General features: G+C 40.8%; 2 protein-coding genes across 3 annotated transcripts; both read left to right on the forward strand.

The window, feature by feature from the left end:
* Positions 1-519: 519 nt before the first annotated feature.
* Positions 520-27,374, forward strand: LOC129780451 (actin-binding Rho-activating protein-like). Of its 2 annotated transcripts, none has more exons than XM_055788748.1 (4): positions 520-1,312; positions 24,811-24,953; positions 25,629-25,788; positions 25,850-27,374. In XM_055788748.1, exons 1-4 carry the CDS (start codon positions 1,268-1,270, stop codon positions 26,072-26,074), a joined length of 573 nt encoding a protein of 190 aa, XP_055644723.1. In that variant the 5' UTR covers positions 520-1,267; the 3' UTR covers positions 26,075-27,374. The 2 variants fall into 2 exon arrangements, with proteins under 2 accessions (XP_055644723.1, XP_055644724.1); XM_055788749.1 differs by lacking the exon at positions 520-1,312 and adding an exon at positions 12,243-12,361.
* Positions 21,212-24,805, forward strand: LOC129778769 (adenylate cyclase, terminal-differentiation specific-like; the record flags this gene model as incomplete). Its single annotated transcript, XM_055785873.1, has 1 exon — positions 21,212-24,805. A coding segment is annotated over exon 1 (1,428 nt), but the record flags the coding sequence as incomplete, so codon positions are not given.

A 27,374-nucleotide genomic window follows, 5' to 3' on the forward strand; every position in this document is an offset into this window, starting at 1 on the left:
CCCACTTTTTTGCTTGAAGTTACTATCCCCTGCTAACACCCTGTATATATTTTGTGTATGGCAATGATTTTGTATTGAACTATTCTCGAGAAAAATCTAACCAATGAAGATGGAAAAAATTACATTAAAATCATGATCGAAACATTTTTCTATTTCCCACCATTCGTTAATCACAGCGCGTCTCCATGGAAACGTGTTGAGTGACATTCTTCGTGTTCTTTGTCACGAACGCTCAATTAGCATTCCTTGTTTCTTTCATTTTCCCAAATGCCGAGAGCGAACCAGCAAAAAAAGACCACACTCTGAAGAGAAAGAGCAAATCGCGACGGCTGAATTTTCTCTCTATTCGCTCGTTCGCTCACAATAGAAGACGGGGCAAAAGGCGCGCGCAAAGCTGCCAAAGGTGATCGGCGCGCAGCGGCAATCGTGAAAGGTCGCGCGGTTTGCCGTGTGGCGTCGCGACGGTCTTTTTTCCTCTTCAGCACGGCGGCGGCGTGGAAAATTTATAAAAGCATTTCGCCAATTTCGAGAGCGCTCACTCGCTAGCAGAAAAGTGGCCAGAAAGCAGCACTAGCTTTGCACTCGGCACTCGGTTCACGTTCACGCGCGCTCCCGTTGAAAGTTTGATCAACTGTGGTTTGTTGTTCGTGTGTAGTACATGACGAGCGATCCCTTCCAGTTGACGACGCGTTTCTTCAATATTTGTGGTAGCTCTGAAGAGGTGGTTCAAGAGCAAAACCAAAAGTATACACTTCACTACTGACCTGAAGAGGTTTTGTTGAGAAGGATCAGTCAGCGTCCAGAGCTTGGACGGTTAGTTTTGCTGGAAAGAGTTTCGAGTCTCTCTGCCTGCAATAACAGAAAAAACGTGAAACGGTGAAAATAGAGAAAGCAAGTCGTCAAGGTGCTCAGAATTGTAGGAAGCTAAGTGTGTGCTCGCGTTATCGCAACTTGTTATCGCCCGATCATCATCGCCATCATCCGCTATTGTTGTTTGTGATTATTGGATAACGATTGTGTCATAAAGAGGAGAAAAGACGGTTACGAGGAAAAAGACGTAATTGAAGCGTGTTTGCGAGTGCAATCCGGTAACACATATTACTTTTGGACAGCACCAATTCCCAAGACAATAGAGATTGATATCTCAACGTGTGTGTGGTGTGTGTGTGACAGTCAGTGATTTTTTTCGGTTGTCGAAGTTACCATCACGCATCCCTCGGAGGAAGAACCATCCAGTAGTAATAGCGTTCAACCGACAATCAACATAATGACGGACGTTGCACACGAGCTAGGCGCACTGCGTCTGATAATGGTAAGTAATTGCACCCTTTCGAGCATATGATTGGCAGTCAAATTAAATGCGAGGTGAAAATTAGACAATCAATCTGTGCGAAACTGTGGCATAGTGGTGATCCCGTAGTTTCGCAAACTCAAACGGTGAATTGCAGGCAGACGCATGATGTGCAATCAAATCTTGCTAAATCCGAATTGAAACAACATAAACTTGCAGCTACAATATTATGTGGCAACATACGAGGTCTATGGGGTCCACATTAAATGTTCAATTGCTCAATATGATGTCTTTTTTGGAATATGAATCATACGATCCAATGATACGAGCTGTTGCTTCGGTCTGTATTAGATGCGAATGCGAATTATCCTATAATCGGATAACAAATGTGAATCAAAACGACAATTTCGAAAATATTATATCGATTTTGCAAAAAATGATCACAACTCTCCTCTAGGAAGGTAATCTTGTTTTGAAGTAAATAACTTTGTTCCAAACATCATTTGAGATTATTTTTTTTCGGCCTCGTTATCGGGGTATATTTTTGAATAGTTCGTTCCCGATTTGTAGAGCGGTCTAAATCAGCTTCCAACGGAAGTCACGGAATGTCACGTTTGTAACGATTTGCACTGTAATGTTTGGAAATGAGACTCTTGTCTGTAGTTTATTTGAACAAAACAAAATTCAAATAAAGTAGTATTCATTATTTATGAATTCATTTTATGAATTACCTATTCGAGCAGCTGTACTACACTCGACAAAAAAAATTAGAGGTACAGAGTAAGAAGTCGGAAATTTTAAGTGATTTTTGACATGTTGTAACTTCGTGAAAAATCAACGCATATCGATGGAATGCGTATCATTTTGGAGCTACAACTTTCAGGTATTAAAATGTTTTACGTACATATTTTTATCTTGGTATTTGTAGGTAACAATATCGAGAAGAAATGAAAAATCGATTGTTCTTTGTTTTTTTCAAGAATATTCTGGACTAACACAATTTTTTGCAAACCTACTCAACAAAAAAATTAAAAATTACCTGCAAACATTAGAACTTACTACGATATTTGCAGAATTACAGTGGATTTTGTAAAGCACTATAAAGATCATTTTTCTGGCACTTTTTTGAAATCAATGCATAAAATTTGAATCCATATTTTTTGGTCAAAGTAACAAATTATCCTTGTGCAGAATTCATTGGAGTTTTCAAAACTGTCTTTCGATCTGCGGTGCGATGGTTGTTTATTAAATTATTCATCATCAGAGACGAAGTGGTAATTTTTCATTCAACCTGAAATATCTCTTTGTGAGAAGTTCCTACAGGAACGTTCTTGAATTCAAATAAAATCTGGTTGATAAGGTTAATTGGATTTGCTGTTGAGTAGGTTAGCAAAAAATTGTGTTAGTCAAGAATATTCTTGAAAAAACAAAGAAAAATCGATTTTTCATTTCTTCCCGATATTGTTGGCCACTACACCTACATACACCAAGATAAAAATATGCACGTAAAATATTCTAATACCTGAAAGTCGTAGCTTCAAAATCGTACGCGTTCCATCGATATGCGTTGATTTTTTACAGCATGTCGAAAATCACTTCAAATTTCCGACTTCGCACTCTGTTCCTCTAATTTTTTTTGTCGAGTGTATTTGAACTTGTCAATGGTTTCTCTGTACCGAAAGGGCACAGCTGTTCCTGTTTTTTTTCTGATAATTTTTAAACTAGATTGGGGCTGTTACAAGTTGCTTTAAACAGAGAAAAGTCTTTCATTGAGAAAGCAATTTCAACTATGCAATGGAAAATATGCAATCATTTCATAGTTTGTAATTCCTTTGCAAATGAGCAGTTCACGTGTAAATTTGACAACGAATTTCTTCCGTAAGAATTTTTATTTAGTCAAAATCCCTCCAAGGAAGAATTTCGTTTTTCCATGATGTATAAAAATTTGAACTTGTCTGATCCAATCGGCTGTCATTCAAGTAATGTATTATTTAACTCACTTATATGACTTCACGTGTGGCTAAATACACTGTTACCTGACAAATAATTCAACAATTACTTATGTTCGCAGGCATGTTCGCATAAAGTCTACAAAACCTTCAAATTCTCTGACCGATACATTCTTAGGCCTTGCCTAGGGTAGTCTAACAACATAGAATCTGGAATAACGGCTTATTTTATAGCAGCGCTCCTAGCGGATAGCTCTGTAATTTTTAGTTCGTTTCGAATGGGTTCCTCTTTCAGTAGTGAACTTTGCGTTTCGTGTTGGTTCTCCAAAAGAGATCCCAAAATTAATTTGGACACTCACGATGGAAATTGTACTTGCTCAAATACAAAAATCCTAAAACCGATTAACCATATTATTTGGTTCAAACCAAAGTAAACACTCTGTAGTCTTTTTTGATACAATTTTTCATATTCTTTTTAAGTTATAACTATGGAATACTGATAAAAAAGAAAATTCATTTAAAAAAATCAATTTGTATTGAAAAAAAGTGACAAAGAACTGTCCACTTAATTTTTACTCTAGACACGATAACTAAAGTAAACGACGGACTTTTTAATAATTATTGTGCCCTTCTCTGGTCTTCAGGACCTGCTGCAGACACTTCGGCATACTCTCCACCAGGGCCCATAGGTGCTGCGGATCCAACTCTTCTCCATTGCTTCAATTGCTTTCTCGATAACACTAGTTTTGCCAATCCTGACATCGAGAATCGCCCACAAAATTCTCTGTGGGGTTGAGGTCCGAGCCTTGAAGAGGTATTTCTAGCGGTTTGATCCGACAAAAACGGAAGAAAGAATTGGTCTTCTTGGCAGTATGTTGTGGGTCGTTGTCCTGTTGGAATATGAACTTTTCTTCGAGACCCACCTGGATCGATAAAACCTCCAGATTTACTTGATCCAGACGAAGCCTCCAAATGGATGTTGATATAGGAATCAGCCGTAATCGTAATTTCCCCGTCGATTTTCACGAAGCATCCCACTCCACCCCACGAAATAACCGTTTGGCTGTGACTTGTTAATAAATGGACCCTTCCGGGCAACTTTGCTATTCAACCCTTATGCAACGAGACGGCGACAAACAGTTTGACCGGAAACCGATAGCTGAATGGTTTCCTGGATCTCGCGGACTGTTACCTTCGAGTTGACTTCGCGCATGGTCTTGGTGTCCGTTCTCGCATCCGTGTTGTGTTTCCTGCCTCTGTCAGGGCGATCTGCCAATAATCCGAACGTTTTTTGTTCCAGAAGAATTTTCTCAACCGCTACCTTGCTGAGACTGTACTCCCTAACGAAAGCCCGGTGCAATTCACCGTTTATCACATTAAAAACCACCAATGTTTTACACAAGGGAATTGCTTTCGAAATCAATGCGTTCTCCTTTTTTCAACTGAATCAAATGCGATCACGTGTACAAATGTACCAGGTCGAACCGTTTGCTTCAAAACATGTCAACGTGTCAAAACATGAACAATCGAGAGGTCTTTCCGATGGAAACTCATCGAAAAAATCATGATTATTATCAAAGTGGACATTTTTTGTCGCTGTTGTTTTTCAATACAAATACAATTTTCGTTTCTTTAAGATACTAGTGTACCGTATGCGCGATAATGTTTGCACCATTGAGAAATGTCAAAATTTTAAAAATTCTCTAAACTTTCGGCTTTAATTTTTTTTATTTATTCAATGGGGAATGTTTCTGGGAGTCCTAAACTATGTTAATCATCGATCGAGTTTCCACTTGCTGCTATTACGACCTCCATACGCTTCCGTAATGCACGGAAGATCCTCATAATGTAGTCTGGATTAATTTTTCTTCCGGTACGGGTCAATGTTTGTATAGGGTTTGCCGACCTTCATGACGCGCCATACTGAGTAATCCAGCGGATCAAGATCGGGGCTGGATGACGGCGACATATCCTTCACCCAAAATGGCAGATGTCCCTGCAACCATTTCTGAGTGCGGTTCGAGCTGTGGCACGGAGCCCCATCTTGTTGAAATACAACATCTGGCTTCAGGTCGTACTGCTCTTTAATCCACGGAAGAACATACTTACATAAAATCCCTCTGTAGATCTCTGGAATGTTTTCGCCATCGGAAGTTCAATCCAAACACCATAACGGTAGCATGATGCTTGGTCGGATACATGTTTTTACGTCGGCCACATCTTTTACCAGGAGAAAACATATACAGGTCGGGCTCGATTATAAATAGTCGAAGTTTCGAAGTCGAAGTCGAGTTTTTTTCAATAATTATTTTCAAATCCTATACAAAATCGAATCTCAAGAAAACAATTTTTTCATTAATGTATGAATGTCAAACATTTATAGAAAAATAGCTTTTTTGTGATTCGATTATGTATTGGATTCGAAAATTAACGTTGAAAGTTGCGATTATATATAATCGATACGGGATCGGCGATAAGCACATATGATATAAATTAGGGGAGGTGGAGGTAATACTTATGCTTTCCAAAACTTAAATACAGTTTCGTTCAATTTAATATACTGTTTTTCGTTTTTAATACGTCAAAAGTTTTACAAAAAGGATTTTTCAATGTTTGTTACTGGAATTAAAACAAACCGAAAAATATTAGGCTGTCAAAAAAGTCCTGCGGTATTTTTTTTGAATTTTCATTTGTTCATAAAATTAGTTACAATCATCTGTTTTAAGTCAAATATGCGCCGTTTTGTTCGATGACTTGTTCCCAACGAGATGCCAACTTCATAATACCCCTGTTATAGAAGCTTGCTTCCTTATTGGCAAAAAAACTCGGATAGCCAATTTTCACAGGCCTCTTTTGTGGCTAACTTCTGACTACCTAGCTCGTTCGCCATGGACAAAAACAGGTGGTAGTCACTTGGTGCAAGGTCCGGACTATACGGCGGATGCAAAAGAACCTCCCATCCGAGCTCCCGGAGCATCTGGCGCGTCACCAAAGAAGTGTGAGGCCTGGCGTTGTCCTGATGGAAGACAATGCGGCCTCTGTTTATCAAAGATGGCCTCTTCTTCATGAGTGCTACCTTCAAGCGGTCCAGTTGTTGGCAGTACAGGTCCGAATTGAGCGTTTGGCCATAGGGAAGCAGCTCATAATAGATTATTCCTTGACAATCCCACCAAACACACAGCAGAACCTCCCTGGCCGTTAATGAGGGCTTGGCCACCGTCTGAGCCGCTTCAGCGGGCTTCGACCACGACCGTTTGTGCTTCACGTTGTCGTAAGTGACCCACTTTTCATCGCCAGTCACCATCCGCTTCAGAAACGGGTCGATTTTGTTGCGATTCAGGAGTGATTCACATGCGTCGATATGCATTTTTGCCTTTGTCATAGTCAATCATTCGATAACACTGAAGAAATTGGTGACGCAGTTACATCGTACTTCAAAAAGTTAAACGCTACGCACTTCGCGCTCGGAATAGAAAAACTCGTGCCACGTTATGAAAAATGCCTCGATCGTTACGGCGGTTATGTAGAAAAATAGAAAATAAAACGTAGATTACGAAAATCACCTTGTTTCTTGTCCTAACTTTATTTTTCCGCGATTTCTGAGGCACTGAAACTTATTTTTTGAACGACCCTATTGTATTCGTATAAATTTGAAATAAATCGGTTCAGTCGAACTTGAGATATCATGTGCGTCAGCTTGAAAAAATAAGTTTTGAGAAAAACACGTTTTAAGTTTTGAGTCAAAGCGTATTAAGTTATCAGTAGCAGAAAAGCCGTTTCTGAAAGTGGTCAACTGCGACTGTAGCTTGTCTATTCCAAAGATATTGAAAATCGTCATGCAACAAATATCTTAACGCAATCTTACGGCAACTAGGCGGTCGTGTTTAAGACACATAAACTTTTTGATCTTTTTTTTTTCATAAGACCAACAGCAATAATATGTTCGAGATGGTATCGGTAACAAAAGCTAAATGTACCTATACTAGAGATGGGCGAGCGCTGACAAGCCACTCATTTGATCCGGTTCGTCAGAACGAGCATACGATTCACGGTTCTTTACAAATGAACCACGGTTCAAAAAAGAGCCGCTTTTCAGAAGAGTCTCGGCTCAAAAAAGAGCCGCGGTTCAAAAGAGTCTCGGATCAAAACAGAGCCGCTTTTCAAAAGAGTTTCGGCTCAAGAAAGATTCGCGGTTGAAAAGAGTCTCGACGCAAAAAAGAGCCGTGGTGAGCTGTGAGCCGTTCACTGTAATGAACCGTTTTGCCCACCTCTAACTCATACCGCTTTGATGTTCAATGATATAGCCATGAAACGAGGAGAATGTTGATTTTATTGTAACAGAAGTATTTACTGTTTGACAAAAAAAAATCACCGACAGAAGGCAAAAGTTGAACTGTGATTTGACAGATTTACTCTATGAACGGATTGTAAGAATGTCAAGTGTAACAGTCTAGATTCTTGAGATTTTTTTTGTAAAAGTAGTTTATTCTGCTTGTCTTAATTTATACAAAAAATTTTTTGTTCTTACATTTCGTCAAACATTTATATCTAGGTGAAAATTCAGTTCATCTACATCAATTCTACCGTTACACTCGTTAACAAAACAGATGTGATTAATAAAGAGTTTCAAGATTTTCTCTCTTTGTATTTTGTTTATTCCTGCTAAAACAGGTTTGACCAGGTCCTCAAAATCGAATATTCTCCATCCACCTACAATGCCGAAAATTCTCTGTTGAAGAGCCGTAATAGGCTTAGTATCATTTTGATGTGTACTACGCCGTTCCGGTCATTTTGTCGAATGTGAACATTACATATAATTGGGTTTTCCTTGTTTGGAAGGTTTCGTAATCAAAATTGGTGTTATTTTACACAAAACCCCACAAGTGTCCGAAAACTAACAATAGAACACCAGCCCACCGGCATAAGCTACTATCAAGTTTTTGATATCGTCCGACTAAGCAATGACACGATTGCTTGAATAGTTCAAAAGTTCAAAATGAGTGGTTCTTGCATACCAGCAATGCGATCAGGGCGTCCATCGGAAACAACTTCTCGAATTGATAGGGCTATCTCATGAAAAGTTAAACAAAATCGAGGATTTCAGCTCCTAAACATTCAAAACGAACATAAAGTGGGTGTTACATCTATTGTGTACCTCAAAAAGTGCGAAACCGACTTCATACACCAGATTTTGAGGGGTCGAGTGGCACTGAAAAAACCATAGCTATCAGAGAATATTGGCTATTGGGCAATTGATTACTGGAAGGAAGGTTATATGAGACTAAAATAAAATGTTATTTGGATCTGATGGCATCACACACAAATGGTGACGCACCGGCGAAAGTCTGAAAAAGGAGTGTTTGAATAACATGAAGGAGGTGAACTATTGCAACATCATAGTTTGCCAAGTAACGAAACTAGGTTTACCATTTCTTGATAGAGTAGAGTCATGGAGAAAGAAAAAACAAAGTTTTAAAGTGACCAGCAAGTAGTTGCAACTAAGTGGAACAAAATCACACCCTTGTCATTCATGCGAAAGATGGTCACACAGATTATTAGTGGATATCCGTAATCACTTGTTTGCCTTTTTTTTAAATCATGTGATACCAACAATTTTGCAGGGTTAGTTTCATATCACATAACGATAATTTAAATTTATCTTTACCGGTAGAAAAGAGAACATCATTTTGAAAGAGTGCATTCCATTATTTTGGTGGCTTATTTGAACGAAATTTGAAAATTGCCCAAGGGTGGCTAAACTTTTTTTTAACATATTGGGGGTTATTCTGAGAGTCAAGTCGGTATAAGTGACATTTTTCCCTTCGGAGTTATATGACAATTCTCACCCAATTCTAAGAGTCGATTGACTCGAAAGTACAATGAGAAATGAAAAGAGTTCATTGCACCTGGCATTTGTTTAATTACGCCGATTCTCAGAATACAAACACGTGCGCAAATTGACTGTCACGTCGTGAAGCGACTCTCGGAATAGACCCCGTTGTGTAGTTTTTTTTGTGCGAAACCAATATTGAGATGTCTAACATACCTAACATATTATATATTACCATATTACAATATTGAATACATTAGAGCTGTCCCAATTAATGAACACTACAAATCATTTCAACATCATCCGGATCATTCTGCCACCAAAACACGCCACTAATGTTCTGTCTCTAATCTCTAGCCGTAATTAAAATAACACTACACATACAGACAGAAAAAAAACATTTGCAAACTATCGCAGGAATGTTGGCGGGAATTTCTCCGCCGTCCAAAAATAATCCTTCGATAGCCAACTGACTGCTAACTTACTTAATAGCAAACGGCCAATGTCAAGCAAGATCATTCGACCATTAAACCAAATCGATGCTGCTAATGCCGCTCTAATGACGCGTGTGATATACCTATATATGAATGTGGAAAGCGAACGAAACCACACAACTGACAGCGCCACTATTGACGTATGGCATCGGAGGAACGTCAATCAAAACAAAGCGTCGGTCTGCATGTTTATTTTCACTCGCTTCATGCGCTTAGACCGTGATCATCAGGTGGGTTTATGGTAGCTTTATGAGCGTCCGATTTTCGGTTGTAGAACACAAGCTCGAACGTGGAAGATGGACCTCTTCAGCTTTGTGAAACCGAAAGTAGGTTCGCCAGTTGCGCTGCTTCGCAGCTAGTTTGTTGAACCTTGCTTGTTGGCCAATTTTCCTAGCAAAATTAGCCCCTTTAGGGGGCTATTAATCTCAATAAAACCATACTCGGCTGGGAATGTAAACATGCGCAGGTTTCGCTTTTGCTCTTACCTACAAAAGCGAACCGGTTCCAACCGACGCCGCGGTCAGTGTGGATTTGGATTGTGCACATCACGGTGGTCCCCTTGTCTGCTGGTTCCCTGTGGTATAAATAAACACTCGTAGCTCTCAGGCAGGTGCAACGGTAGGTAACGAGACGATATTTGCCGGTAGAAGCATCTGTTTGCACAAAGCAAGCTAAACAAATGAGCACAGCCCGAATTTGAATGGATGAAACGGTGTTTATGTAATTTCTGGCTGCATTCTTGTTACATGTGGCGAAAAGACGCTGAGACGAGAGGAACATTCATTCACAAACTGTGACCACAGCGGTTTCTGACTTACCTGCCAAAGCCGAGCCAATGATTCACAAGCTTGAGAGGTACTTCTAGAAGCTCTCGTGTGCCAGAATATAATCTCACACTCGGTGTGCACGTGTTTGCGAGACTCGATGAAAATTGTGGCGACGACGGAAAAGAGCTCCCCAAACAGGAAACGTTGCCACCACCGTCTGTCTGGCTGATTCAGTATTCAGCGATGCACCAAATGAAAAGTGCCGGCTGCTCTAAAATGATTGTCCTTTGCATATGCCAAGCGCTTAGAAATCGCCTAGACCTTGTGCTTAGATTAATTTGGAATACGATTCAGATTCAGAAGTGAGTTAAGAAAAAATGCTTGAGTCAATTCAAATCAAAACATACATTTGGACATTTCGAATATTTTTCATTGTTCAATTTTCCATGATATGTTCAGTACTTGTCTTGATGGTAATCTACTAAAGGACTGGGATACTGGCAACTAACGGAATATACAGTTTTTGCTGGAGAAATCCTTATTTCGGTTACGGTTATAGACGAAAACTTTGTTTTGTTTACAATTTTGATATTTCGTGCGCTCAAGTGATGCAAGGTGTTTCGAAATGACGAAAATATGCTATCAATGCTTCTTGCGTAGCATATTTGCCAAAATACTTAGGATTTCTTATAAAACTAAATGTGGTCCGTCTTACCCCGCCGGACGATCTCACCCCGTCTTCCACTACATGTATTCCATACTTGGTGTAATAAAATTCTACTAAATGTAAAATAATGCAACTCTATAACATTTCGCAGAAAAAATCATGCACCAAATATTGTTTTGGAAATCAGAATGTAGGAAAATGTGAAAAAGTTTGAGATCTAGGCGTCGTCCTGGACTGTAAACTCACATTCGTAGAACATTACAACTATGTAATCTGTGTTCTAGAACTTGCCACTTGAGAATACATATAAGGCGTGTTAGTCGACATAGAAATCACTACTAAGCACTACTAATAAAAATGACGCAAGTTATATCAACGTTGAGAAGGCAAATGTTCCACTGGGAACGTTAGTGCCACCCAGGAAGATGTAGTCTACATTTGGTCGGTTTTAAGTCAGACCGAACCATGTGACATTTTTATGGTTTCGAGAAAAACGTGTTTGATGTTCAGTGCCATAAGAGGGTTTCATTGAGTGTTCAAAACAATTTGGAATGTAGCTTACAAAATGTTCAATCTAATATAATCAATAACCCGAAATTTTTAATTTTGCGACTTGGTCCGCTCTGACTTAACACCGACCATTTGTTTGACGGAAAAGAATAAATAAATAAATTCAAGTGGATTTTTTTCGTTGCGGGTCACTGTAGTTTTCAGCCGGCATAGCAACGTGAGGTCGAGAATTTTCATGATAATTCTGACTCCACTAAATACATTCGGTTGGCCCTAGCGTTGATGTTCCCGGTTGATTAGGCCTACAAATGATATGTTGCGCTTCAGGTTGCCACAAAGAAACCATTTCTTGTTATATGCAATAATTGGATGCAGATGCTTTTTCATTGATATAACTGATTGAAGGAAAAAAATTTAATTTTATTACATTCAGAGCTGTAAACCACAATTATTGATTCCCCCGAGCATAAACATCGATCATTATTATTCGGAAATACCTATGAGACCCGCAAAGCTTTAATGCCAACTAGAAACTCATCAACAGTATCGCTTACGAAAAGCTATTCGATAATCGCCTCAATGCTCGATTTGTATATCAAACGACAACACGCGCAACGCGGTCGCCACACGTTTCTGCAAATTGGCAGTCGCCCAAAATCAAAACAAAAAAAAAACAAAACAAAGCGCACGACAAAGTAGCCGATCGTGTCACCACCAACTAATTGACGCGCAAACAGCGACGCCTTCGTGTCACAGAGAACGGGGAACTGCACGAAAAAAGCGTGCAGTATCCCACCGCGGTCGGCGTCGATGACAGTGACTTTCAAGTGTCATACGTGAGCGATTAAAAATGGTAAGCCAAGAAGAAAGGAAAAGTGGGCAGTTATTCTTGGGGAATCTAATTAAATTTGAATAAATGTCAAAATTGTACATGTTTAGCATTCCCGTTACTCATTCAAACCAAAAATGGCAATAAAGGGCACGAGGAAATGTCGAAAATCTGTTTGTTTTTTAGCCAAAGCGCGACGCCGTCGTGGAAAATAAAATCAGCCAAGCGATGCGTGCGCATCGCATCTTCTTTCGCCCGCAAATTAGTGGTCATCGCGATGTGCATCGTTTCGATTGCGTGCCAATCAAATGAATTTGTGCCAGAAAATTCGCGGAAGGCGATACTTTTTTTTCTGTTTTTCCGACCACAATTGGAGAATGTGGTGCGCGCTGTTACGTAACATTTGCACCCAGGAGCGAAGCAAAAGGTAACGCTATTCACGCCGAAAGTGGGAAACACGCAACGCTTCGGATCCATTTGCGGCACGCAAAACAACAACAGACTGTCGGCGTCGGAGTCACGAAGAAATGTAAACGATTCCAAGGTTGATTACCCTGGTGCGACATTTGACGGTGGCATTTCCGACCCCAGCGAAGCGGATTCTTTTCCTATCGCTAAATATCACTCGTTACGATTATAAATCGGTGTCTGTTGACTCACGGTGAAATCAAAATCTGCAACAAAATCTTCCAGAGAAATTCCAACGGAATGAACCAGCTGTTCGAATAAATTTTTCCCGAAACCACATGAAGCACATTCCTGACGCCCCGTTAATAAATCAGACCCACGCCATAACCATAATCGCGACCCAACGAGAAAAAGACATACCAAACAGCGAGGAAGAAAACCCAGAATACAATTCCGCCACCTTCTAAATGCCATTACGGGACACGCCACGAGTTCCTGGCCGAGAACAGCACGCTCCTGGTCCCCCTGTGTGCGCGAGGGTGGTGGCGGCCTCAGCAGATTTTGGCATGCGATCAAAGCGCTTGAATTCCGTAGCGGTTATGAGTCGGACCGGTTATTTTTGGCCCCCATCAGCGGGGATCGGCGGACAACTGTTTTCCAACGGAAAAGCCAGAGCCGGGTGGACAGTCTCACTTGGAGGCAAAAAACAAATTGGAAGAGCATTCGGCTCTCTCTCGTTCGTTTTGCTTTGAACTTGAACCTTTGGCGAGGAGTTTCTTGAATTAGCGGCTGTAGCATCATTAACAGCATTTGCCGAGTCGAGCGTGTATGAGTTTTGTGGAAAAGGGGCTGGATTGAGGGCGTTCGTTACACTCTAAAGATCGCCGTATGGTAATGTTTCCGTGCAACTGGTCTGAGTCAGATTATTAATGGTAAATGTGTATGTTGTTGGGTGCAGTAGGTGAAACTGGTGTGCATATAATGAATTGTTCTTCAGAAAAGGTCTGTCCAATCATTTTCTTGCGCGGATTCATCATATCGAGTGTTATACGATTCTATGCGATATTTCCAATACGTATATCGAACACAGCGGCTCCAAATAAATATAAATTAAAATAATGATCGGATAGTAAAATTGTGCGATACTAAATAGCAGAATGTCACAAATGCGCTCCGATCTTACGATTGTTACAACGTGTTTGGTTAAATTTGAAATCAATTTTTTTCATTGATTTCAGGAGAAACCCCACGGAAGTGAGAGTGGTTGAACTTTCTCTTCTACTCAACGCTCAAACATCTATACCTCTTGATTCTCAACCATTATATGTTCGACCTAGGTCTTATTCAAGACAAACATAGATCAAAACTAACAAAATTAAAACAATTCTGTAATCATTGATATTTTATCATATACGAAGGCTGATGTTTTGCATCAAATTTAATTTTTTATAAACTACCTAATACCCTGTATATACATTCTTCTTCTCCTTAAATAGCACTAACGTTCCTAGAGGAACTTCGCCGTCTCATCGTAGTATTACTTGCGTCGATTTATTAGTACTTAGTTGAGATTTCTATGCCAAATAACACGCCTTAAATCATGGCAAGTTCTAGAATACGCGTGACTTCAGTGTAAGTCGAAGAAATTTTTTTTAAAGAAAAATTCCCCCGGCCAGAACGCGACATTGATTTTGTTAGAAACATGGCAATATGTGTGATTTTCTTTGGCCTTCATACCTTTAAATATAATAACTTTAATTCACAACATTAAAAACGTTTGATTGTGGATTACAATCGGACATGTAAAAAGTGTTTTCTTGATTATTACTTAAGCTACTGCAAAAAAAAATGCAAAAAATGCTGACGTTGTCTTGTAATGCAGCGATTACTCTGAAAAACCATGTGAATTTAATATAATTTTTTTAAATTTTATATCGCATGTCGTAACGGTTTCTTGATATTTTCGTTTCTCTGTTTTTGGCATTTAAAGTGACGAATTTGGTTCCAAAAAAATCATATGCGTCTTCAAACATACCCTAAACATACCCATACCGTTCAAACATACCCTAAGAGACTCGACCCCTTGACTAAATCTCAAACGACATGATCAATCGTAAAAAAAAGTTTTCTCGCCTTCCAGATTGGGATCCCCCCTTTAGAAGCCATCGAGCTATTGTGTCGCTCGAATGAACCGGTTGGTTTAGTTGAGTTTCTCCCAAAAATAAACCCATTAGCTCATCTCTAGTCAGAATTGTTCTTGAAATTCCATCAACAATTCTCCAATTTTTACGCTTTTAGATAGCAGCTGGTTGTAACCTGTAGAGGAACTGGTACAAATTCGGTACCCCGTGGGTAATTTGGTACCCACCCGGATCTCCGGCGGTAATGAGCGCACTCTGCTGCTGAATGAAGAAAATGTTCTAGTAATGTAGTAACAAACGTCAGATGCCAAAAACCCTAAATATTTGTGATTTTTAAAACAAATTTCAAGTTTTGTTGTTTTTGAAATCTCGAAAATTATTCATGTGCGTCTTTTGAAAAATCATTAAAAATCGAATAGTGAGCCGATTTTAAATATTGAAGCTGATCTGGATCAAGAAGCTGATGTTCTTCAACGAATTCGAGTAAGTGTATCGAGATTTTAATCACAAATTTCATAGATTTCATTCCAAAGTGAAAATTTGGTATGCGGGTAATTTGGCACCCCAATGTAAACATAGTGTTTATGATACACTATGCTAAGTATTATATGCCCATGCAGCAAAATTTTACTTTACTTTACTTTTTTAGTTAGAAATAAATCGAGATGAAAAATTGCATGCTTTTTCGTCAAAAATGAGTTAAGTGTCCGCAATAGATCCCTTCATAAGCTGACGTAATATGAAGAAATTCCGAGCATTGGCCAAGAGCTAAGTCCAAAAAAACAAAATGGGATACCGAATTTGTACCAGTTCCTCTACATTTCCTGAAGTCCGTAGTTAGGATGCAACTACTGCTACGAAAATATGATGAAAGAGAGATTTTTTGTTATTTAGAGACCAGTGATGTCCATATCCTTTGTGTAGCGAAGAGAAACTTAAATTCACCCACCTTCTCCGTCATCCTCAACGAAAGCGCTCTTTGGTCTATAAGCATCATAGTTCAAGATATGTGCGAGCGCAAGACGATGGAAGATAAGTTTTTTTATTCACTCAGCCCTTGATCGCGCTAGAGTGTCGAAAGAGAGCGCACAAACTCTCTAAAGTGCAGCGGATAAATTCAGTGGAGAGTGCACTTTGGTGAGCTCTTACCTGTGCGCTCTGGTTGGTGCTCTGGCTGGCGCTCTGGTGGATGCACACAGGTGAAACAACAGAAGTGGCTTTCAATTGAGGGCTCAGAAGGAAAGTGACGTAAGTGACGTGATCGATTTTTGTTCATCAACTTTTTCTTTAGTTAACCCTTTCTCTACGAGCGTCGTCTATAGACGACATCCGCGCGATGAGTTGTGCATAAGAGCGTCAGCTTTAGACGACATCAGGGTGATACTGCACATCGATCACACCAGCGATATGCATACTTTCCGGCGCAGTGCTCCGTTCAGCGGTAGCTCTCCGGCGGAGCACACTACCGTAGAGAAAGGGTTAATAACTCAACTGCAAGAGCGTTCCAATTTGAATTTGCTATAGAATCCGATAGATGAGGTTCTGGCCTATCTTCCACATTGTCAAATTCAGCTGAGAATGTGTTTGCAGCTAAATTAAGACCAAAAGTGAGAGTCGATGTAGAGAAATCGATGATGCCCCTTATACCCCTTTCATTTAGAGTCCCTCTATTAACTTAGCGCTGTGGTTCGCTTAAAAAAGTAAACCGAGATGAAACATGCGTGTGGATTATATGTCGAATGAGATCGCACTCTTTTCGCACACTCGAGATCCCAAGAATAAAGAGAGTGTAAGAGAGTATGACTCACTCGCACCAAAATTTCCCTCTCTTTGGTGAGTGATGACTGTAGTTTAGGCATCGAAACTCGCGCGCGGGTCTACCATTTTAGTGAAATGCCATCACTGTTAGAAGCGAATGAACTGCAAAGTTTAAAGTCTCTTAAAGCCAAAAATAATAATAAGAAAAAGAGATTTTGTGGTATGTTTATCAATTTACGGTAACGGTGTGCAACTGAGTTATATTTTTTACGAAAATACAATTATATTTTTTTCCAAGACATGAAATCTCTTGGAAATGGCTTGGTGGATAACTCTTAATGCTGAAGTAAGCTCTTCTTACGTTTGGCATGGATCCTCATCGAGCAATGCCTCACACCATCTTCGAAGGTTAACGGAACAAGTCACGGCACATTGTTTATCCATTCCAAAATTTTATTTAAATTCACAAATTTAAATGTTTTACAACTATATTCTGTACTAAATTTTCTCATCTTTTAAATGGAAGAAGCAGAATCGTTCTACTACTACTATAGAGTACTTTTTGAAGTAGAGCCAGTTTGAGGCGAACGCAGCCCAAAAATAAAATATTTATGAAATAATTGTGTCATTCTTGATGTTCGAACATATGCGTAGAAGGTTTTTTTTCATCAAATACGATCCTCTATCGGTTCCCGGAATAAATCGCCACAGAAAACGACTGCAACAGAAACCACCGCTTATAAAATGTGTAGTAGGCTATAAATATTGTGGCGCGGTATTGTATTTCAAAACAAGAATTAACCGGGCAAACGTATCGCCCCAGGCAAACGTAACGCCCCGGGCAGACGTATACCGTCCGACGCTCGCTAGAGCTCGGTCGGACATTGCTAAAGGATCGTATCCTATGTTTCAAACTAACCGGGCAATCAGTGGATCCCAGGTTTGCGTGCGAGACACCGCCGCTTCCGACGGCGGGTCGGCGGTGGACTCGGATTGCGTCATCTTGGCGGCATGGGCCGCCTCGATTCCTTATCCTCGCCAAATGGGGACTTCGTCCCCATTACATTGTCCTCAGAATAAATTTCGAAAAACGAGAACAAGAGAATAAATTTATAATAGAAATGTGAGGCACATGATGTTTTTCCCGCGCCAAATATTTCTAGCCTACTACACTTTTTCTAAGCGGTTGTTTCTGTTGCAGTTGTTTACTGTGGCGATTTATTCCGGTCACCCCTCTATCACATCCTGAAAGATTCCAGATACATGTATTTTTTATGTGAGAAACGTTTTTTCTGACATTAAAATGACAGAATCAAAAATTAAATTCTTCAATATTCAAAAAACAAAAAATATATAAAACGCTTGGAAAAATATTTTTTGATGAAGAAATTAAAGAATGTATATAATTTAGTCCACTATGCATATCGAAAATACCCAGCGATGAACACATATCTATATAAATAAAAATGTAAGGCATAATCTGTTGGTAAGCGGAAAACCCGAAGAAGGGATGGTCCGATTTTAGCCTTCTTTCTTTATTTTGTTGTATTCGGCTCTTCCCGTAGATCAATAAAGTGGAGAGAAAAATAGGAAAATTTTCGGAACACTCTGAAGGAAGGTCGGAAAATTCGGAAAATTGAGTTCCAAATTTCTGTATAACTCAAAAACTAATCAATCAAATGGAGCCTAATGTGGCATGTAAAGGTTTTACGGGGCACGAAACGTTTCTATGGTAAATACACTCCTCCCCCTCTCTAAGAGGGGCTGCCATACAAACGAAACACTAACTTCTGCATAACTCCAGAACTAATCAAGCACAATTTGGGATGTGAGGATTTTTTGGATATGAGAAATGTTTTTATGATTATATGACACCCTTCCCTCCTCTGGAATTGAGAGGTTGTCCCATAAAAATATTACACATATTTCAACCAAAAATATTCCAACCAAACATGACAATTGAAAATTTTCGGAAAACTCTGAAGGAAAAAGGGAAAATTCGGAAAATTAAATTCCCATCTGTTCTACAATTCCATAGTGACAAGTGCTGTTAGTCCATTTGATGTTCGCTCTAGCGAAATTGATCTTTTTTCGAAACTGGAAATGGATTTTAATGTGATGAAACGCACTCCTATATCTTCTTCTATCTATACCAATAAAAAAGTATCGCCGAATATGTTGATCAGAGCAGAACTCGAGGAACGGATTGTTCGATTTAGGACTGTCTTTATTCTATCATATATTCTCTATAAAACATTTATTCCATGTAACGGAGAAATATGTTATTTGCAAGTGGTTGAAAAATCTTCAACGAGAATTGTGTCTGAAAATAATCTGATATTATAATGATGAGTTTTGTTAGAAATAAAAGGTAAATTCAACGGGGTCGATTAGAAGATCAATCAATGAACAGTTCTACAATTGGATCCATGAAATTGTTCATAGTAAGAAAACGTGAATGTTTGAAGGTATTGATAACAAAAAACAAATTTTGGGCGGGACGAAGTTTGCCAGGTCAGCTAGTTGGAAATAAAAATAATGATAAATAATGATAAAAAAATGGACGTAAATTGTGTACGATTGTGACTCAGTTAGTTCCCCACTGTCTAATTCTCGAAATAAATTCATAGTTTTCAACCATGGGAAAGATCTGAAAGATCGGAAAATGAATTCCACATGATCGTAAAACGGCAGCAAAAACCGAAAAATCCCATGTGAAATTCTGCTTGCCTGCCACAATAGTAATTTCTCCATCGGATTGTGACTGGCGATGAAAAGTGGATTTATTTTAAGAATCCTAAGCGTCAAAATGGGATCAGAATGGTTCGATCTATTATAGGCTATTCGGACCTGGTGAAACCGATCAAGGAAATGATTGAGTCATTTAGTTGGGAAGTTCTTCCACAGGCGGCTTACTCAACAGACTTTGCTCCTTCCGACTACCACCAATATGCAACGCTTCAAAACTCTCTGGCACAAATTGCCAGAGGGATGGAGAATCTATCAATTGAGAATACTATGAATAAAGTAGAATTTTTCATTTCCATGTAATAAACGTGTGTTCTCTTCGAAAAAAAACGGATTCTGACTTGTACATTTGATAAAAATCCATATGAGGGGCTCAAAATGAAAGGGGTGTAAGTGACATCATCGATTTCTCTACATCGACACTCTCTTCTGGTCATAACTTAGCTGCAAACACATTATCAGCTGTATTTGACAATGTGGTCAGAATCTCATCTATCGGATTCTACAGGGTTTTCCATTTCGGGCCGAAAGTATACAGCCCTGCGCTGACAACCGTTTGACATAGCTGTCAACCAAAGCGTCATATCGTTAGTTGAATGTCTGCCATTTTACAATATGGATCGTTTTAGTATCGCACAACGTGTTAATTTTGTTAAATTATACTATAAAAATGATGCAAAACCGGAAAATGTTTTTCGAGCATTACGGACGGATTTTGGTCGTCATGGACGGCCTACAGAGCACACAATCGCTAATGTAGTGCGTAAATTCGAACAAACTGGATCCGTAGCGGATATTGTGAATCCTATGCATCATCGTAATGTGCGTTCGGCCGAAAATATTGCTGCTGTTGCTGCCAGTGTGGAGGATGACCCGAATGTTTCGATTCCACGGCGTGCTCAGCAATTGGGCTTGCCAAACACATCATTGTGGCGAATTTTGCATTTGGACTTGCACCTACATCCATATAAAGTCCAACTGGTACAAAAATTAGAGCGTGGTGACCATGGAATGCGTTGGGCATACGTCGATTGGGTGAACGAACAACAGCAGCAAAATGCTGAATTTTCGCATCAAATTTTCTTCAGCGGTGAGGCACATTTTGAGCTCGGTGGCTATGTGAACACCCAAAATTTTCTGTATATGGGGCTCAGAAAATCCACAGGTGATTGTTGAGAGGCCATTGCATCCGTCAAAAGTCACTGTTTGGTGCGCATTATGGTCCGGTGGAGTCATCGGGCCGTATTTCTTTGAAAATGAGGACGGCGAGACGGTAACTGTGAATGGTGAGCGCTATGGCCGCATGTTAACCAATTTTTTTTGCCACAAATTGAAGATATGGGTACGGATGGCATGTGGTTTCAGCAGGACGGCGCCACGTGCCACACAACACGACCGAACATGGCCATATTGCGAACGAAATTTGAAGGACGCATAATTTCGCGTTTTGGTGATGCTAATTGACCGTCCAGATCATGCGATTTGAACCCGCTAGACTTTTTTTTGTGGGGTTATGCGAAAGACCGTGTCTATGCCAACTCTCCGCAAACTCTTGAACATTTGAAAGACAACATTCGTGAAGTTATGACCGAGATACCGCCCCATATGTGCCGAAAAGTCATCGAAAGTTACCTGTTCCGGATCAAGGTGTGCTAGGAAGCCCTAGGTGGACATTTGAATGATGTTGTATTTCACACATAATGGCATAAACCAAACTTTAATTTGAAATAAAAGTTTCATCGAAATTCGAATTCTAAGTGTGTTTTATTTCAATTTACTTTCGGAATTTAAAGTTGGAAAACCCTGTATATCAAATGGATTCTATATTGGAACGTTTTTGCAGTTGAGTTATTAACTGAAGATTCCTTCTGACCCCCTGATATATGTCATGTTTGAAAAAACTTTGAAGTAATATAAATCAATTTGTTTTATCCGTTATGTTTTATGCACTACAGATCAGTGCCGAAAATATTCACCTTCACAACATTCAAATACGGCGAATTACAGCCTGTGTTGTATTGATAACCTACTGCTCAAGCAAGAGTCGATAAACATGAAACAACCAATGAACACCAACGGAATGAACATCAACATCAGCTTGCCATGAAGTTCATTTTTCATCTGCGTCTTCATTTTCGTCATGATATTTATAACGTTGAAATTGATGGTCATTGTGTGTTGTTGAAAATCAAAGCATAAAATTCAACGTGTACCAATTGAGAGTGGATTTGAGTAATGGCAAAGAATGACCATTCATCACACAAAATTCTTGTTTTTGGCGAATTCGGCAATGGAATGTATAGTATAACTCTGACTATGTTTAATGAATCTACTTCCGATTGGCCGGAAAGGGCATACTCGTCCAATTATATTTCAATAAACATTCACTGCAAGCGATGAAGATCAACTTAACGTTTGTGATAATCACCTGAAACTATTGACAGTAAGAAAAGTGAATTTTTTTAAGTCTACGTATGAAGATTTTAAGGAATTGCTCGATCTCATTCTGCTTGTGCCTTTCATATTGAAGAACTTGTTAACATTTCCTTCGTTAAATATTTGCCTTTATAACTGGTGCGGATTTGATCGAAAAGAGGGTTAAAGTTTGACTCTCTTCTCTGTGGATTGTCTTAGAAAATATCCTCGTATTAAATGGACTAATATTCATATATGAAATGTGTTGTCTGTCATTCATGTTGTGGAACCTATTCATAATCATTCCAACGACCTGTGGTCACTGCACTTCCGGCCCAACCTAAATTTCACATTGGACAAATTTTGTTACACAATCAGTAGATAGCGTTAAGTGCATTGACACGCCGCTGTGTAATGCACCATAGGAACATTGACATTCCAACAGGACACAGAGCTGCCACAAAGAATTTACGGCGACCATTAAGCGCTTAAGCGATTAAAATATTTCTCCATAAGTAACGACGAAGAAATATGCACTGCTTCGAACGTGACGACTATTACTCGGTAACGTTACATGAATCACGCTGACTCAGATCACTATTTGCCGTGCTTATCTTCCGATAAGCAAATAAACAACAAAACGTGCGGTTATATATGATATGGATATGCAAGGCAGCGGGCACGCGGCATTGGGTAAGCTCGAATACTCATCGCCAAAAAGCGCCTCTTCAATTCACAAGCCTATAGCGTTCATGGCCTACTGGTTGGAAGAAAGAGAAGAACAAACTCATTACATAAAATTGTATCAGCTGCCTTTCACACAGCTGGCCATCGTTCGGTTCTCCGATAGCGCCATATCTTTTGGACTCAATCCCAACCAAACTTCGCATGAATCATCATCCAATTGTTGCACGTAATAAACTTCGCCCAGGGCGAATTCGATGCAATTACGCGCAGGTCAATTGCTGCAGTGACGTTAGATAATAAGCTTTCCATCAGCGAGTAGCGCTCTTATCTAACGACGGTTGCTGTTTTCTCTTCATCTGTGGGTGAAACTCCGTGGGGCATTTTTTTTTATGTCATCGTTTTTGTTGGCAGATGCTTCATTTATGTTGGGTTATCGGGTTCCCACCCGATCATTTTTGCTTCCAATTTAATTTTGCCATAAACCGACGGAACAATGCCGGCGATGGCGCAAAATGAAATCTGAAGATGTTCGGCGGCTCCCACGGCAGCGTAACTTTGTTACGATCTCGTGTGGTCTCCGCGGGTTCGTTCTGTTGGAGGAAAGCCAGACTCTGGAATCTGGAATCCGACCTTTTGATGAGGGCAGGGTGGCTGCTTAACATGCAAGGGTGGCGCCAATCCGAGCGGAACGGTGGCAACTATTCGTATCGACCAATTAGTTCTGACCGGGGCCGAGGCCCTCGATGCCGGTATCAATAAAACGGCCCTGCAACAGCAGAACGGTAGTTTGTAGCGTTTGTGGAGTTCTTGCGTTAACTTCGAACAGTCGTAGAACGGGGGATAAAAGTGTTTGAGGGCGCGCGTGTGTGTGGGTATTTCCAAGATGGGCGGTATTATGTCGCGAGTTTTCCTCGGAGTGCCGGAGCACTGCTCGAGATGCCAGCGAAACTGCTGTGTGTGTTTGGACCCGACTCTGGACCTGGACCTAACTCAACGGAGGCTGCGTCGACTGGAGCTACAACAGCGGCGGCGAAGCCGTGTTCTTGCGTTGGATTTGGTCGTGACGGACGATGATTTTGACGTCGTGGAGGAGGAAGCTCCTCGAGCGCAGCGGAGGCTGCTAACCGTAAGGAGAACTCGTCCTCAACAGCAACAGCAGCAACAGCAACAGAATGAGGAACCGGAGGAACAGCAACAACAGCAACCTCAGCAGAGACGATCACATCCGATGAGGAGACAGCCTCAGCAACAACAACAACAACAACAACAACAACAACAACAACAACAACAACAACAACAACAACAACAACAACAACAACAACAACAACAACAACAACAACAGGAGGAGGAGGAGGAAGATCAACCACAACAACAGCAGCAACAACAACCACGTAGACAACCAGCTGCAAGACGACAACAACAACAGCAGCAACAGCAACAAGATGAACCCGAGGAAGAGGATGATCAACCACAACAGCAACAGCAGCAACCACGTAGACAACAATCGGCACGTCGTAGACAGCCGCAGCAACAGCAACAACAAGATGAAGAGCCTGAAGATGACCAACAGCAGCAACCAAGACAACAAAGACGACCGGCTCAGCGCAATCAACGAAGACAACGAGCCCAACAGCAAGAGGAACCCGAGGAGGAAGAGGAGGAAGAACAACAGACTCAACCACAACGACGTCGTCAACGCAGACAACGTCAACAGCCTCAACAACAGGATGAAGAGGAAGAGGACGATGACGATGGTGACCAGCAAGAACAACAACAGCCGAGACGTCGTCCGGCAGCCCGACGACAAAGTCAAAGACGAAACCAGCAAGATGATCAGGAGGACGAGGAGAGCAGGCGCCCCCGACGCCGTCCGTCTCAGCGCCGTAGCCAGCGCCGCCGAGATAGCTCCGAAGACGAATCTGACCGTGAAGAAAGACGTCGCAGACGTGAGAAGGAACGCCTGAGGGAAGAGGTGAAAAAGGAAGTACACCGCATCCATGACATTTGCCGCCATGAGTCGCTCCGTTGCCAAGTGCCTCCGGAAGTGCCCCAGCAGCGTGAACAGGAACCTCCGGCCGCTCAGGGACCGAACGTCCGTCGATTGGTAGCTTGCTACGAGCTGATGCACTCCGACATGAGTGACAATAATGCGCACTCGTTGCAGCACCTACTCTGCCACATTGATGACCATCCGATGCGGGACTCCACCCGTCGCAAAGAACGTTGCTGTAAAATTCTATGCTCTTTTCTCTTTTCATTGAACACCAACGAACTTTACTTCAACTCTTACTTTGTTCTATCTTTTTCTCCTTACAGGACTCGCCATTATCTTCTAAAGTTGCCCTATTTAACACCACCTTTGAGAGCCATAGAGAATCACAGCTTTCCAATCCTTTTTCCGAATCTCAAGGCGACGGTCGGATGCAGAGGTTGAAGATCAGTAAAGAGGACTACGGCAGGTAGGCATCGATATCATTGAACTACTGACCGACTAACCAAAGCGTGTTTTCCCTTTTTAATCCACCTCCACTCATTCCGTTTTCCATTATCGTTTTTTCCCTTCCTCGTATCATGATGCATAACAAAAAACAAACAAATAACCTAACGCTTGACTAACCTCGCGCTTCGTGCGCCTCAGTGAAACTGCGTGTGGTTACAAGAACCGACGCACGCCCGACGATCGTGAAAGGCAGCCACCGTTCGCGCCTTCCTACCACCCAGTTTCGGCCGAATAACCTTGCACGGGTGCCCCATCATGTAGCCAGCTGCTTCTTCCTTCGAGGCGCACGCGCGCTGCTATTAAAACTGTAACAAAAGCGTATAATGATTATGATCGTCGTCAAATCCAACCGAGTGGCCAGCAGAGTAGCCGCGATCGGAGCGATCAGAGGGAGACATGAAGCGGAGCCGTATTTAGTCGCACTTCTTTTGCATGAGAAATGTTAAACTAAGCTAGTCATACAAAGACAGAAAAAAATGTAACCTATATATGTTCCAAATGTAGCCCTAGGTAATGATCAAGTATTAAAATATAACCAATAAACCAAGCACCCGTAACTAGCACCCTAGCGAAACAAAGAACCGAAACATTGTTTGTTGATTATCGCTCTCATTATCTCCGAAACCTTCCACAGACCAAAGGCCGGCAGTCTCACCGAGTATCGCGGGAAAAAGGCCAACATCCAGGTCTTCCAAGAGATGCTGGAGCTATGTACCGTGATCGATGACGAGGGCCAGCCCATGTCCAAAGCGGACCCCAATCTCAAGGTTATTTCATTCGGCGAGTTGTTCAATGTAGGTTCTCACTTACCTCTCCCTCATTCATTGCGTCACTCACCTTGCATCCTTCCAACAGATCTACACCCACATCAACGATAAACTGGTCGGACTGCTGCTGCGAGCCCGCAAGCACGAGTTGATCCAGTTCGAGGGTGAAATACTGTTCCAGCGCCGGGATGACCATGTGCCGATCTTTCTGCTGAAACCGATCGTCAAGATCCGGGAGATTCTCGTCGGCAAGCAGACCGAAATCCGCCGGAGTCTTAGTCCCAATCCACAGCCCACCGGGGTGCTGAAGTGAGAAAGAGGGCAGTCTGTCGGAGCGAATCGAATGAGAGCATATGGAGGTTATCAGGTTGTGATCGAAGGTGTTTGAGGATGGATGTACGATCGAATGTATGAGCCGCCAGCGTGACCGTGTGTTTGATACACAGCGTAACATTTGTACTGAGAATCGTAATCTGTATATTTTAGTAGTTTTTTTTCTGGTTTATGTTTAGAACATGCTCGGAACAAAAAGTGTTATCTCAAAATTTTCCTCGATATCTGTTGATGTTTTGCCCGTTTTATTTAACTTACTCGGTAAAACACACAAACGCGCACACAACTCTTCCTGTGAATTCCATGGAACCAGACGTGAATGATTTTAGTGTAAGTTGAACGTAACAAACAGAACCAAAAATAGTCGATAAGTTACCCCCACGTTATATCGGACAAAATAAATGTTAACTATTTATGTTATCTTTTATCAAAATCGGCTACAATCGATCATCGGTTATTATTCGTGCAATATTTAGAGTTAACCGGTACCATCAACATATCCCGTGCAATAATCATACAGTATTATGTAAACCCAGTCCGCATGATTTGTCTTCCGGGTTATCTCAAACGAACTTTAACCCCAAAAAACACTCAACCCCACTTGTTGACCTTCTTTCTTCGAACAAAAAACAAAATCGAAAAAATACGGCGTCAACCACACATTTCGTTTCGCGAATCCCAAAAAACTTCTCTTTCACAGTTCCAAACGAAAATTTGAAACCGAAAGTAAAAGGAAGCCTTACACGAAACACAGCAAAAACAACACTTGCGTTTCTAATCCAGAAAACAAATCATGCAACTAGAGTTAGTTATTCGCACAAAGGCGGCAGAAACGCAACAAACGCAAGCGATGAGTTTTTTTTAGTTGTTGTTGTTGTTTTGATATGGGAAATGGGAAGTGAAAATTAAGTCGGCAAACAAACAAACGAACCGAAGAGACGAGAAGAGAAGCTAATGAAGTCATAATGCGATAATCGGCGTGAGAGAAGCGTGTCGTTCAATCCGCGGAAAGAAGTGCTTCCGCTTTCTCGGCGGTGGATAATCGATCCGGGGTTGGAACAAAAAACGAATGTGCCGCCGGGCTTAATTGTTAAATTGGGTATTTTGTGTGATTGACGGATAGATGAGAAGGACATTACTAAGGTAGTTTAAAGACTTATCGAAACATGCGTGTGGGCGTTTCTGTTTGCACCGAAAAAAAAGTTATAATCGGTACTGTAATTAGTTCCATAGCTAAAAAAGTAATAAAGAATAGTACTTACATTATCGTCGAAAAATAA

Source organism: Toxorhynchites rutilus, chromosome 3 (genome assembly GCF_029784135.1).
Source record: "Toxorhynchites rutilus septentrionalis strain SRP chromosome 3, ASM2978413v1, whole genome shotgun sequence".
In the NCBI taxonomy this organism is placed as follows: domain Eukaryota; kingdom Metazoa; phylum Arthropoda; class Insecta; order Diptera; family Culicidae; genus Toxorhynchites; species Toxorhynchites rutilus.

Coding starts and splice junctions, on each gene's coding strand:
- LOC129780451 (XM_055788748.1), top strand. CDS start 1,268: ATGACGGACGTTGCACACGAGCTAGGCGCACTGCGTCTGATAATG. Junction 1,313..24,810: donor GCGCACTGCGTCTGATAATG/GTAAGTAATTGC, acceptor TTCTCCTTACAG/GACTCGCCATTATCTTCTAA. Junction 24,954..25,628: donor AGTAAAGAGGACTACGGCAG/GTAGGCATCGAT, acceptor AACCTTCCACAG/ACCAAAGGCCGGCAGTCTCA.